This window comes from Camarhynchus parvulus, chromosome 1A (genome assembly GCF_901933205.1).
Source record: "Camarhynchus parvulus chromosome 1A, STF_HiC, whole genome shotgun sequence".
Taxonomy (NCBI): Eukaryota; Metazoa; Chordata; class Aves; order Passeriformes; family Thraupidae; genus Camarhynchus; species Camarhynchus parvulus.
In genome coordinates, this window is record NC_044586.1 from 2,405,205 (window position 1) to 2,420,622 (window position 15,418).

A 15,418-nucleotide genomic window follows, 5' to 3' on the forward strand; every position below is an offset into this window, starting at 1 on the left:
AAACAGGCAATGGAAAATTTCCTGAATCTTTTGGTAAAATGCTACTAGAAATCATGTGCAAATATAAGAAACACTGGAAATGCTCACATTAGCCAGTTTCCTGGAGCCACTTAATAGCTGCTTCAGATAGAGGTTCAAATCCTTCACTCTCTTGTGTTCAGGATCCGTAAAAGGTAAATGCCATGAGTGGGGAAACCTGCAAAAGAAGAATATTTATGAGCAGAACTCTGGCACTATATTTGCTGAAAATATTTCCAGCTGTACTTAACAGAAGAAAGCCAAGATTTCCTAAGAGGTTTTGCAGGTAAGGGAAGAAATGCTTTCAGGGTCACATTACAGTGATTCACTTTCTTCTAATAATTTGCTGCTAAATTGTCTCATACTGAAGCACTTTTTCTCTCTAAATAATTAATTTAAAAGTAAGTAAATAAATAAACAAATCCTACAATACACTTTGCATTTTATGGTCTCTAAATAGATCTGAATAACTGACCCTTTATGATCCCAAGAAAACACTGCCTTTTTGCACAACAGATCTCTGATCTGAGCCCAGAGTTGACATATCCTTACCACAGAACATTGAGCACCAAAGCCTTACAGCAACAATGTGACATTTGATGAATATATCATTGCTTGCATTTTTTACCTCAGCTATTTAGAGTGTAGATAAGGTTTTCAGAGTAGGCCCCTGATCCCATATCTAATTTCAGGTACTAGCATAATAAAAATAATCTATGAAAACAAACGATCATCACACTAGCAAAATCAATCCCAGCGAAAAACAATAACAATAAAAATAGCAAAAGTAATGTTCTTGCTGAATTTTTATTAAGATGAATTTAATTCTGGTTTAGTAAATAAATTACACATGCATAGAATGGCCTTGTATCAATTTTCAAATACTTTGGTCATTGAAAATGTCAAAACCTCCCATTTTTTTACTTGAATCATCTCTGCATTTTAGAGACAATGCATATTGAATCAGTCAAAAGGTTAGAGTTTTAACAACACACATAATCAATTTGTATTAACCTTGCCCTGACAAAGGGTATTTATCTCCCAGGCTGAAGGAGCATTAGAAAAGCTATCTGTATTAAATTGCAGATAATGGGTTTGGTGATAGGGATTGCTAATAGCAGGATTCATAATTAACATTATGCTTTATGTCCTCTAATGTATGAGACAGAGAAAGGTAGAAGTTTTCACCTGGTTGTATTTCATATCCCACCAACACCACTGTAAATAGTCAAATGTGTCTTGTTTACAAACCTCTTTCTTTCCTGCTGATGCCTTGTGAAGGCTGACTTAGAGCAGAGGCTGGCCAGAGTTACAGAATAAAGCAGGGATTTATTAAAAGGATCTCCTCAATGGATGCACCTTGGGCAGCACAAGAGCCCAGCCAGGGCTGCACTCAAGATGAACCAAAATGGCCCCAAAATGCACAACCAGGCACGGGGTCTGTCACTGTGATCAGTTCTGCTCCATTTGCACCTTGCAGTTCATTGTCCCATTCCAGCTTTAGCCCCTGCAGTCCCACCCTGCTTGTTTTTCTCTCTCCAGCCCACGGTGTTTGTGCTCTTGGGCTGAGATTTGGATCATCTGTCCTTGGTGGCCAGCTGGAGCAGGAATTGTTTTGTCTCCCTGCTCTGTGCACAGAGCTCACCATCCCCTCATGTGAAGCTCAGAACTGCTCAGAATCTGAAAAATATAAAAGCTGAACCTGAGGCATCACTGCTATGAGCTTTTTTTATCCAATAGATTTCAACAGGTGCCTGAAGGGTTCAGACAAAGGATCTGTCTGGTTTGTGATACACTTGGCCAGCCTTCTGCAAAATCCTGTAGGGAAAAACTCAGCTCTGGTGTGACTTAGCCTGGGATCAAACCAGAGAGGGAGCAGGATGACATCAGCATGCTGCATGTATGGATGAACTTCTGCTGGTCCCTACCCTTGGCACTGGAGGATCAAGGTTCACTTAGGGGCTGCACAGATGGGTAGGAAGAGGAGACTCTTCCCTCACAAAATCACAGTGGCAGGACACACAATGAGGAGGGAAAAGTGACATGACCCTGGCTCATGACACATGTGAACAGCACAGATAAAAATAGAGCCCAGGTCATCTGGAACACAGAGGCTTCTTTCAAGGGGTGGGAGAGGAGAACAGTTTGGAAGCAGCTTAAAATGAATCAGTCTGTGTAACACAAAGAGAGGCTGTGGCTGGAGAGTGCAGACCCTCAGAAGATGCACCCAGAGCACAGTGGCCAAACAGAGGACAGAGAAACTGCAGACTGATGGCCCCAGTGACTGCTGGAGTGAAGGACAACGTGAACCTTGTGGTGGCACTGAACCCTTCTTGGCTTTGTTGGATCATGGCTGTGCTGTCAGTGGCCTTGCCCTTGGGAGTGCCCTTGTGTTAGAAAAGGTGAACTTTCCAACTTGATACTTGGCATTTCTTGTTTTGTTTTTTTAAGTTTTCCTAAGCCCTAAGCAATGGAGTTCTCATGCACTTTTATGTAAATAATTGCAGTGTCAATGGAGAGATGGTAATTTCATCCTCCAATCCAGGGTCACTTTTTGAATTCTGCATATATTGAGGTCAAGAAATTTCTCTTCTTTTTACCATGGAAGTGCCAGCATGCATGCCATTTTATTTCATGTCCTATTGCAACAGGCATCTACTTGAAATAGATCAGAAAAATATAAACTTGCACCATGTGCAAATATCCTACACAGAACATTACATTTCCTACTTGTCTGAACAGTGTTCTGTGTGTAAGTTATGTCACCTACATGTTTTGCTGGGTGAAAAGATTTTTGGCACTTTACAAAACAATAATTAAATACAATTAATACCCTCTCAGAAATCAAAAGAGAAGGATAGCGCTAGAGTGCAAGGACAGCTGTGTTTCTAACTTTTAAATGTGGGCTGAATGAATCTATGTCAATAGCAAAATTTCAGATTCTGGGAACTCTGAGCTTTTGCCATTTGTTTCTTACAATACACTCAGTATTTAGCACTCATATGAAGCACTCTCATATTTCATTGTTTTCTCCTAATGAGACATGAATATGTACGATTCCATAGAATCATTACAAAGCAGAAACCAAGTCCTTTCTGATAGCAGTTCCAATTATTCTAGCAATATTAAACATTTAAATTTTTTAATCAGACACTTTCAAACTGATTTTGTGATTACATTGTGGAACAAGGATTTTTCCTTCCTTTGAAGCATCTGGCATCAGCCAGAGCTGGAGCTTTGTAGCACACAGGCAGACTAATGGTCTGATATGGAATGGCAGTTTCAGTAATAACTTCCCATAAAGAAATAATTAGGTTTTTATTATTAGAATAAAATCTGGGATACATGAAAAACGTCCAATTAATGAAGTTCTGTTAGAACACAACACAAAATTATAACATTAAAAAAAGTGCCTATCAAAAAACATCATAAAATGAATTATTTTAACACAATCTTAGGGAAAGATCCTGCAGTGACAGGATACTGCTGGGACTGAATTATGGCAATAAAACACTGGAGCTCCTTGAGACAGCCTCAGTATATGCAGATTTACTCTCCGTGAGTTCTGAAGTGCTCTTTAGCTGTGAAAATGTTGCAAAGGATTTTATCAGAGGTAGAGTTATCTGAGAAATGACTAGTACTATTTTTGAAATTCACTACAGGGTTTCTGAGGTTTATGTGTTTCTGAAGAGAAATGTGTTTTCTTTTCAAAGGGCTCTGCTCACCACAGGAAAAATTCATAAACAGGTCCTTGTTAAATATTTTATTTTACAACCCAATTGTTAGCCTGCAATATCTCCAAATCAAAACCATGATTCAAACAATTTTTTTCAGTATTTGTTTAGTGAAATTTCAATTCTCACCAGCTGCTGCAAGCCAGTTCATGTGAGAAAGCCATAATGAATCAAATTGGAGTCAATAAAATCCCCTCAGGCAGGAGACAGATTCTCTAGAATTAACTAACCTTAAGCCATTTTTTCAGCATGCTTCTCATGAGCTCAAGGGAATATCAGCTTTGGATCTGAAATTTGTGGACTTTAAGTTCAAACCATGTTGTTTGTGGCTATTTACTTCATGTCAAATCCAAAGACCTTTCTCTTTTTCAAGGCTATCACTTAAATCTCAACTTGGTTTAAGTAAGCTGCTGGTATTTTAGGCCAGATTTATGTTTTTTTGTAGATTGATCTTGAGGAAGGGCTTGTACCAGGTGAGTCAGAAAGATTATCTAAGAGAGGAGTACTTTGTACTCACTGGTGTATGCAGTACAAGGTATATGATATATGTATAAAAAACCACTTGTATTTCTAAAGCCATGGACAATCATTACATAAGACAAAGCTGGTTTAAATAAGACAGAAATAAACCACGGGACTCAGTACCCCAGGAAACTGTAAAGAAATAACATTCAGAAAATGAAAAGCAGGAAAGGACATGAACATGGATAGAAAGTAATATTCAGAATTATTGCAACTAACGACAGCAGATTTTTCAAAGGATGTTAAACTGAATTATGTGAGGCACAAAGTATTGGGCTTGGGGCCAGGACAGTACATAAAATTATTGTGTATTTCTCAGCTGGGGGAATGTGCACCTTGATGTAAAAATGTTCATCATGGTGCTAGAGTCAGATTTCTATTCTGACCCACTGTGAACATTCCTACATTACTTTGACATATGGATCTTGCCATGAGTTTTGATAAACATCATGAAGAAAGTAAAAAACTATTAAAGGTGCCTTTAATTAAGTCAACACCACTTAACCCTTTAATTTCAGGAATAGTTTTGTCAGGCCCAAGCTGTTCCCCTTTTCTCCTTCCATTAAAAAAAGGAACAATAACATATAAAACTTAGACTGCCACAATGGCCTGTGATTCAGTTTCTTCTGGGGCTGAATAGGAGGCTTGATAGAATATGTCTCTCTGCCTTTGTTTCTAAAAATACATCTGCTGTGAATATTCTCACAGACTTATCTGAGCACAGAAGAGAGAACCACTTAACAGCAGAATAACATTGACTATTATGCTGCCTTACTCTGGGAGGGCATGAGATGGGAATTGCTTCTGGAGATGGCTGTGAAGTTTTGAGAACTGCTGGAATGATTTTTCCACGAAGCTGACCACGTTGCAGGTCTGCACCACCTGGATGAGGTAAACCTGTGTAGGGGAAAAAGAGTGACAGAGCAGAAAAAATGATCAAAGAGACAAATTGACAAAAAAAGTACAAGAAAATATATAGGGTGATTTCAACAAAGAAAAACCTCCCTTTAATGTAGTGCCAACGCCAGAGAATTCAGTTTGTAATTCATAGTCCTTGCTGCACAGGAAGAGAAACTTGCCTGGGTAGCACACAACTCAAACACTGAAAGATCACTGCAGTGTGTGAAAACTAATAGTGCACCATTAAAGCATCATCTAACAGCCTCCAATTTCTATTAGGCTTCCTAATTTTGTGCCATGCTTTCCTTCTGGATGCTTTAATTAGCTCTTGATTTATTTTTCACTATAGGGAATGAACTGTTCTCCTTAATGGCTCCCTGCAAATATCTGTCTGCCTGGTGCTTTTGCTCCCTGGTAGCTCACTGCTTATGGCACCACTATTCATCCCATGATGCTTTTAATGGAGCACAAGCACATCTCTATAACGGAGGAGGGAGAGTGCATGAGTTCTTGAAGTGTCATTAAAGATCAGGCAAATGAGGGTAAGCAAAGAAGAGAATACCTACAGGGTCAGGCTTTCTGCTGAATCCCAGAATGGTGGCCCTTGCAATTGACCTCTCTGTGTCCAGCACCATCCATTCCTGGGGGACACTCTCTGGAGCTGGAGGCTTTGCAGAGCTCCCCACTGACATCTGCACGAGCGTGTGGATCAAGTTGTTGAGTTTAACAGGAAAGCACTCCAAACTTTCCTTTATTTTCCTGAAGAAGGAACAAAGAGAAGAGGCGCTAGTCATGCTTTTTTTGTTGTTTCCACTCCTTGACCCTTCTTTTTATGGATCCAAGACCAAAAAATCCCAAATTCTAAAGCCTACCTCGCATCCCCCCACATACACCGGTCACTGCTATTTGCACTGCAGCACATCCAGCCCCGGAGCTCTACTGCTTAAAGGAGTGCTCTTACCACAAGCTGCCTCGAGGCTTAGCTTGGAGCAGCTATTCCTCACGAGCTGGACTTCTTTCAGACATCAGAACATTTCCATGTGCGTTCTGAGGAGTCCCAGGGTTGAACAGCACGTGTTCATTTTGCTTCCAGGAGAGGAGGCACTAGTCATGATTATATTTAGTTTTGGTTACACTAACCTCACATGGGCTTACATGTGTTTGAGCAAGGCTCTTGGATTCAATTTGTGATTTAGCTGAGCATGATGTGTTGCTAAATCCTCTACCTAGCTCTTAAAAGCTCTATCCCTGTGGAACTGCTTAAGATGAATTAAAAAAAAAAGAGAAATTTTCTCCTGGTATCTCACTCCATCTCATCCCTGTGCAAGGGGAGCCAGAACACTGTTTTGATTGCCTAGAGTTTTGAGATCTTTCATCAGAAAAGGCACAATAGATTAAAAAAACCCCTAGATAAACATGAAGATATATACTGCAAATGTGAGAGTGAACTCAGCTTGAGAAATAACACTCCAAGATAATCACAGGTCTTTGAAGAGTGATATGCAGTACTCTTTAGAAAACACTTGCTCTCTTCAATTCAATTGCTAATTGAATTTTAAGACCTATTAACTTCTGATAGTAATTTTTTCTTGTCTCCCTACTTATTGCTACAGCTCTCTGAAGATATCTTATATCTGTTCTGATTTTATAGAAAAACAACCCAATAATCTGAAATTACATGGCAGCAAACCTACCAAATTGTCAGGGGGTTGCTGTGTTTCCTTTTTTTCCCTTTTCTTTTTTTCTCCCAGTTTTGGATTATATCTAATGAGGTTACAAGGGCTGACAACACCCTTAACCACCTTCATCATGCCTTGTCCAAAGCTGAGCAAATGCTCCACCTGTCCTTTCAGGTTAGATTTTTATTCATGGGTTTCTGTGGGAGGGTTGGAATGTGTAATGCAATCATTTGAAATCAAGTCCATTCGTTGCATTAGCCTAATTTCCATGATCTCAGATGCCCTGGCTAAAGTCTGCAGCTTCACAGATTAAACCAAACCAGAAAGAATAATGAATATTCTACCTACAGTTATGTCCCCGGCTCATCCCCCTGAAATTCAGATTTTATTCAAAATTCATCATACACTAATTAGGGATAGTAAACTGAGGAAAGATGTATATGTTCCTCTTAATGTATTACAAGGAAAGGTACCTCAGAATTGATTTGGTTAATTACCTTAATTATTAATTACGTTCTTTAGAAACAGACACAGACTATTTAATAAATTAAACAAATTAACATGTTGATGTAAAACAAGAAAACAAATCTCATTTCAAAATATTAGTACAGAATCAATTCAGTGATGATTAACCAGGCTGCATCAGGGGTGAACTCTTCCTTTTTAACTCCTGTGTGTTTAATTTAATGTGTAGCTTAAACACTTCCTAAATCACTGAGACATTAGGTTATAGAGTCTGTAACTGGCCATATTATGGCACAGCAGTTAGGGAATTTGCCACATTAGTACAAGAGGCACGATAACTTTGCAGCTAAACACACTGCATTTTAATTTACATAAAACAGGCCTCAGCTTGTAAATTACTACTAATTCAGACATCATCACTACATATCAGACTACCACCATTCCTTCCATGGGGCCATTAGGCTTCCAAAATACTTTTAAAACCCAGATTGCTAATCACATTAGATCTAAAACAGAGCCCTGTGTTGTCATCACTGCAGATTTTTCCTGTGAGTTATTTAAAATTATTACATCTAAAATCAAATAAGAACAGAAGTATGAGTTGTTTTCTCCCGCTCTCTGTTTTGCCTGCACGCAGTCCTCTTTGCCATGATAGAAAACATTAAGCAAACCTTATTACGTGTCATCAACAAAGAACTCAAGGCCTCTTTGCTATTCTGTGTCTCCCCAGCAAGGAGACAAGGAACAAAACTCTGCTTGTGGCTCTCTGCACTTTCTTTCAAGGGCAAATTGGCTTGAAGAAACCCTTTTCCCCAAAAGCTGGTTCCTAACTAAATATGAGAGCAAAGGGGTACATCAAACCCATGTGTCTTACCTTTTTGAGATTTTGCAGTTTATTTTTGGCCTGGCTCAGTTCAGTGACCCACTTTATCACATTGTGGTACCCGATTCCCCTTTCTGCGGGCATTTTTAAAGTTCATCCCAAGGACCAGTGGTGGAAGTTTCTCCTTGAACTCTCCCAGGTCCCCATACACCTCCTTTTCTCTAGCCACATTAAGCTTAGCAGTAATTGAAAGCAGTAAGGTCACGGGTATTCTCTGTAAAAATCCTCCTCTTGCTCCCTGTCCATTACCACCTTTTCCTGCGCCCAAAGCTCTGCCTTCAAAAAGGTGACAAAAACTTTCTTATTTATTTGAGAGCTCTGGTAGACCAGGCTGCATAGAAAATTAGTGCCTGATGGTCTAGAGATTGCTAAACTAAGTGAACAGTACAAAGAGTATTAAAAGCCCAGGTTAATCAGAAGAAAACTGGAAACTGTCATTAACTAAAGTAACATTATCAGTGAATCCAAATATTGCCAACACAGTTTTCAGGAAGAAAAATGCTATTTTCCACATGACAATAACTGTTTACCATGCAGATTGGTTTCTGACCTACTTCTCAGAAAAGAAAGTTAAATATCTGGGATTATTGGAAAGTAATGACTTTCTGCTTTCCACCTGCTGAATTGCCTTTGAATTTCAGATTTGGCTTCTTTCTTTCTACAGAGCTGTCAAATTACAGTATCAGGTAAAACATGAACAGACTGCCTGGCTGCTTGTGTAAAAGGAGATGGATGAAAAGTCTGGCTGATGTTTTCACAAGTGCCTAGTGGTAGTTTGCCACTTTAGTTTTAGGAAGCAGACATTCCTTATGGGACCTGTGGGTATACTGAGGGCTGGTGCTCAGATTTTTCAGGACACACCAGCCTGTATACACAGCACATACAACCATTATTACTGCCTAGTTATTAAGATTTTAGTCTTGGTGGATATTTCTTTATCTTTCTTGATGGTATCCCGCTTCTCATTTCCATCTAGGCCTGAAAATCATTTAGAGTATAATGAGCAAAATTTATTTTCACGGGATTCTCAGATGTTAATGACCAGTGTTTCATTTCTATTCCACATTTCCATCCATGAATTTACCAAGCTCCATTTTAAACCAAGTTGAATAGTATGCCCCCATATTAACAGACTTTTCCGGAATATTCCAGACCTTTTATAATACAAATCCCTCAAAAAACATAAATTCAAGTAGGAAGTCTCTCTCCTGTTCCTTTGGAGCACATACACCACAATCTTTACAAACTACTTGGACATCACTGAAATAAAGTTTAGTGTTGTAGTTTGGTCTCTTCCCTTTCAGATGCCACCAACTTCCTGAGAAACAGAGTTGACCAGTTTGAGATCAGCATCATGTTTTGAAAGGAGTTGCTGTGGATTGTCCAGCTTGAAGCCGCTGGCATTTGTGGTTCGAAGTGGATGTGCTTGACCTGAGCAGAGACAGGTACCTAAAAAATGAGTCCATTAATAACTAAACAAAGCAGCTGACCCAAGCAGCACCCCCTCCATCAGGCTGCTGAAGATATGCACTGTGCTCCCCTGGTAATTGTCAGATCCACCCTGCATCTCTTATTCATGGGTTTCTGCGAGTGGGTTAGATTGCACACTGCAATCAATTGAAATCAACTCCATTCATTGCATTAGGCTAACTTTATGCTCTTAAAACCAATTTTAAACACACATCCCTGTGCAGGCACATTAAAAATGTCAGGCAGCCTGCCCCACCGCGCTGACATTTGAAGACATCTGCAGAAAACCATAGAGGAAATTTATATCCAGAGGTAAGATGGGTTTCCAGCTTCTGATAAAACTGTGCTGTCAGGGGAAGAGGAAAGGAGGGAGGGGTAAGGATCAAATTGAGTTTCAAGGATCAAACTGAGTTCAGGGCAGATGCTGGAGAGACAACGATGTTTCATTTGGCAGTAGGTGCACAGGACTGCCAAGGAAACACAGAAAGTCTTGTTTAACTCTCAATTGGTGCATTGTTTATCCACAAGTGAGGCTGTGACCTTGCAGAGGGCTGTGAGGCTGAACGCTGCTGCCCATCAGCTCAGAACAGGGGACTGACCCCATGTGGGAAGGGCTGCACACAAATGACACCACAGACTGCTGCACATGACTCAAATCAAGAATGAGAGCAAAGGAATTCAGTAAAACACAGAATGTTTTAGGAGCCTGGAAGGGGTCAGTATGTTACAGTCCAAACCCCGACACAACTAATCTGGCCAAAGGGGTGATGGCAAAGAACAAATCAACATCGTTCTGCCAGGAGCTTTTGTGACATCATTCAGCATTTCATGCTGTTCCTAAACAACACTGGGGCCAGTGTCAGCGTTATTGCTAAACCAAACTCAGAGAATTGCTAAGAGCAGCCCATTTCTACAGAAATACAGAGGAACACTGTTCTCCTGTTTCCACTAGCAGAAGATTGGGATTTTCTGTGGACACGTTATAGGATTGAATCTGAAAGATTACAATAACTACCTTGTACTTAGAACAATAAACACCTTTCTGTTGGCAACGTTTAACATTCCAAGTCTCCTTGTCTAGAAAAGAGCTTTAAAAAACAATGAAGTGGTTTTGGAAGCAATTATAGAGAAAAAGGAGCTACAAATTGCAAGGGATTTGAGAACCACTAGAAGTTGTGCTAATAATCAGAACTTCTAATTTCTTTGTCTTTCTAAGGGCACTTTGAAAAATAGATACAGGAATAAGCCAGAGACTGACCATGAAAAGTATGTAACTGGATTTTGTCTCCTATCAATATTTTGTATAAGAGGGAGATAAGGAATAAAGATGATGTAGCTCACAAAAATCTCATTATATTTACATTCCTAAAGCCAGGTTGGAAAGTGTTTTTACAGAGGGCAGTCTCTGCATGGATCTGGGTATCAGGCCATCCCAAAGTCTTTATGTTGAAAAATGCCTGGATACAATTTCCAGAAGTTAAAATCCTATGAGACATGAGGCCTGATATTATCCCCATGTTCAAACATGTTGAAATGTTAATTTATTTTTTGAATTAACAGAAATAATGTTCTAATGAATAGAAATTAGAATAAAGAAGAAAAAGAAAAATGAGATCCATGGAAATTAATGAACTAATGTAAAGGGATTTTCTTCTTGCAATTGAACATATATAATACAAACTTATCCAAGGAAATTAGTGAATAAAATATGCACTCAAGCAATATCTATCCTTTCTATGTGATACAATGATGGACAATAACAAAGCTTCAGCATCTTGAAGGAAATTGGAACAATAGCTCTGGAGTTCAGAGAATGTATACTAGGAGAAAATGCAGTTTCAAATAAGAACAGAGCCCACAGCACAGCTAATTTGTTGGAATTGAGTGGAATTTCCTTCATTTACTTAGCACCATCCCTAACAAGAAATCTAAGAGGAAGAATGACATCCTGGCTCCTGAGTCCTACCTGCAGTCTTTGTGAGCTGAACAGGATTTCCTAAGCCTAGCCCAAACCTCAACCAGGTAACAAAGCACACCAACTCTTCCAAAATCCATATTCTTTTTTAAAATGTCAGTGTGGAATGGGATTTGCTTCAAGTCTCAGTTTCACACTATCAGTATGGGTCCAGTCCAGACTTGTTCCTTTCTGAAATTATTCTGAAAATTTTCTTTTCTCATGTCACTTTATGGCCTTACTCCACATGCTTTGGCTGAGGAAGACTGCAGGTGAATTCCCACCCTGATGTCCCTAACTCTTAAAAGAAAGAGCGTGGAGATCCAGCTCTGCCCTGAACCAGATCTTCATCCTGACTCTTCCTTAAGCAAGGCTGCAGTGATGCCAACCCATAACTGACCCAGTTGGAAGCTGATCCTTTCCACCTCCAGAGGGGCACCAGCTCTGAGCTCTGCATGCCATTGATGCAATTTTCACTCTGAAAACTCAGATTTTCCTGCTTGTTTTGTGTATCCCAGCCCTTTTTCACTAACTAAACGAACTGGGTATTTTACCCACAAGAGACAGACACAACCACCTGAACTAGTTGACAGAATCAAGACTTCTACAGTTTAATTAGAAACTGCATGCTTCCTATTTGAAGTGGAAATTTAAGTCTGTAATTTGGGAATATATGAAATTTTAAAGGAAAGGATAAGGTAGGATTTGATGGTAAATGTGAAGCTGCAATTAAATTTTAAAATATAACAATCTTGCTAAGGGGCAGGAGTGAAAGCATATGAAAAAAGCAAGTCCTACAGGAAAAGGAACTTAGTGCTATGCTGTGTGTAAAGTCATGGAACAATAGTTTTGTTTGACAAGTTTTTATCTTTTTTTTTTTCTCTCAAAGAAATGTCACCCTTAGAATCTCTAGGTCTCTGTCCCAGCCTTCTCCAAATTTGCTGCTTTGGCTACCTCAGCTTGTAGCAGATTCTAGTGCATGAAAAGCAGACATATAAACAACACACTTGACTTCACAAAAATTTCATCAGGTCAGAGGAGTCTGTGTTGTTTTCCATGTGTAGAGGGTGCCCAGAGTGCACGAATTTGTAGTCCTTGGGAAATGATGGTGCTGCTCAGGGTAGACCCTGACAGGGTGATTTTGCCTCAGCTGTGCCCAGAACTGCAGTGGGTTTCCAGTTCCAGAGAAGTCTGCACTGACTCCATCTACAGCATCCTCACAGCAACTGCTGGAATTATTTGTGATGCAGAGCTGAAAGATCAGGACTGAGGGTCTTAGACTGACTTTCTGCACACCAGCTGCAGCTCCTCCTCATTAATCCCCAGCTATTATCATGAAAAGGTGAGAGGTTTCATTATCCTAACACAAGTGAAGCTTTAAATGCATCTATATTCACAAACAAGGCTTTTCTGTGATTGATCTGTTGAGTGATTAAAAGCAAGAACCAGCACTGCTTTGCAGATGGAGAAACTATGGCTAGCAGAGGGAAAGCAACATCTCTGAGGCAGCACAGAAGGTCAGAAGAGGAAGAGAAAAAGGAGAAAAATGCAGAAATTGAAGGCTCTCACTCAGACTATTAACAGGTTGAACCTCTTTAAGCAGTCTAAACCCATTTGCATGTAGCTGCTGCATTTAAAAATAGAGAAAACACTTGATACAAATCAGGATGGTTTCACCATGAAAGCCTAAGAGATCTCCAGGCACTGAGTAAGTGACTTGTTACAAGTGTACTACAAATGTACAACTGTTTCTTCCAGAAATTTGAGGAAACTGGTTACAACATGCATAAGGAATGACTTTTTAAAAGTAAACATGTGAAGAAAAATTATCCTTTTGTGTAATTTCCCTGCTTAAGCTTCTTAACATAGGAGAAAAATCGCTCCATGCCTGAAGAAGACAAGGTTTCTGGGAAATATTCTGGTCTTACCTTGTAAAGTAGCTTGTAGCCTGGAGATCTGAGTCCTGAGGACGGAGGTTATCATACACATATTTCAGATCCTGGATGCTCTTCAGCTCAGGCAATCCTGCATGCAGCATCTAAATGTAAATAATATTAGATCATTAGTCCACTGTTCTATTGAAAAGAAATTTAAATGAAGTGGGCCTAAGTGAGAGAAGAAAGGTTTTACATCACAACAGTCTTGTAAAACAGTTTTGCTGATCTAAAAAGTGGTACTGATGCCAGGGCAATGCCTGGAATAATAAAGTGAATATACTGCACTGTAAACCTCCACACTGAGGCACCTGGAGGAGGCATGGGTCAGAATCAACGATCCATTGTAGTTATTTATTTTCTTTTCTGACACTATAACCTCAAGGTGTGCATGGCTAAGCCTCCTTCTAATGGAGATAAAGGGAAGGTGACCAAACTCAGCCACCTGAAAAATAGTAACCACGTTTCTGTGGTTGTCTTAGCCCTAATTCAATTTAGCGAAACATCACCCTCTCATTTGTAACTCCTGGTTCCACCTGCACTGCTCTGGGCTCCTCCTGCAAAGGGATCACAGATACACTCCCTTTACAGTGAGAGCAGTGATGCCTCAGGTTCAGCTTTTATATTCTTCAGATTCTGTGCTGCTTTAGTGTGAGGGTCTGGGCTTCACATGAGGGGATGGTGAGCTCTGTGCACAGAGCAGGGAGACAAAACAATTCCTGCTCCAGCTGGGGACCAAGGACAAATGATCCAAATCTTGGGCCCAAAAGCACAAACACCGTGGGCTGGAGAGAGAAAAACAAGCAGGGTGGGACTGCCTGGGCTAAAGCTGAATGGGACAATGAACAGCAAGATGCAAATTTTTTATCAGGAACAGCAGTGAGTCTCTGTCTCTGTTACCTAAGGCAGTCTGAGATCAACCTGGGCCTTAGTCCTTTGGGAGACCACAAAATGCTCTGTCCTGGGCCCACTGTCAATAGCCAAAGTTCCTATTCAGTTTTCTACTTTTTTATTTATCATGCTTGATAAATATTGGATGAGATTGCTTCCACTAGAAATAACGTGAATAAAGAGGAATAAGTAATAGAGAGGAAAGGGCTAATTATTCAGTAAACTGATCACAGTGACAGACCCCGTGCCCGGTTGTGCATTTTGGGGCCATTTTGGTTCATCTTGGGTGCAGCCCTGGCTGGGCTCTTGTGCTGCCCAAGGTGGATCCACGGAGGAGATCCTTTTCATAAATCCCTAATTTATTCTTTAACCCCAGCTAGTCTGTGTTCTAGGTCAGCCTCCTCCAATATGTAAATGGAGCAGAACTGATCAAAGTGAGAGACCCCATGACCTGCTGTCCATTTTGTGGCCAGTTTAGGTTATGCTGCCCAAGGTAGACCTCTTTGAAGCCTCTTAATAAATCCCTGCTTTAGTCTTTAGCTCTTTCTAGACTCTGTTCTAGGTCAGCCTTCACAAGGCATCAGGAGGAGAAGAGCTTCTTCAGACACTGATTCATGGCAGGAGCTCTAAGTGGGCAGTGAGAGCTGCCCTGTGGAGCAGGTATTATTCTCCATGGATGAGGAACAGAGCTGTTCTAGTTAGCCAAAATAATACCAATATTCCCCTTGCAAAGGAAAAACTTGAGGAGATTACACAGCTCAGTGTGTCCAATAGCCCATGCAGCTCTCTCCAGGCATTTACAAATGTCAACAACAACAATAAAATCTACTCTCTTCAAAACCTACTGATTTTTCCCTGCAATCACAGCAAGTTGGGAGTGATGGGGTTTTTTTGTGTGTAATGCAGAAAACCATCACTCCTTCAGATTGCTCAGATGGAAATGTATCTGAATTTGCAGTCTCTACTGT

General features: G+C 40.1%; 1 protein-coding gene across 1 annotated transcript in view; it reads right to left on the reverse strand.

The window, feature by feature from the left end:
• Positions 1–15,418, reverse strand: part of PIK3C2G (phosphatidylinositol-4-phosphate 3-kinase catalytic subunit type 2 gamma) — a 189,696-nt gene that overhangs the window by 37,241 nt on the left and 137,037 nt on the right. Inside the window, exons 25-29 of the mRNA XM_030960249.1 lie at positions 13,554–13,663; positions 5,741–5,933; positions 5,050–5,171; positions 4,780–4,827; positions 88–196 (exon numbers count right to left, since the gene is read on the reverse strand). Coding sequence (XP_030816109.1) covers positions 88–196; positions 4,780–4,827; positions 5,050–5,171; positions 5,741–5,933; positions 13,554–13,663 — 582 coding nt within the window. The remainder of the gene's footprint in view (positions 1–87; positions 197–4,779; positions 4,828–5,049; positions 5,172–5,740; positions 5,934–13,553; positions 13,664–15,418) is intronic.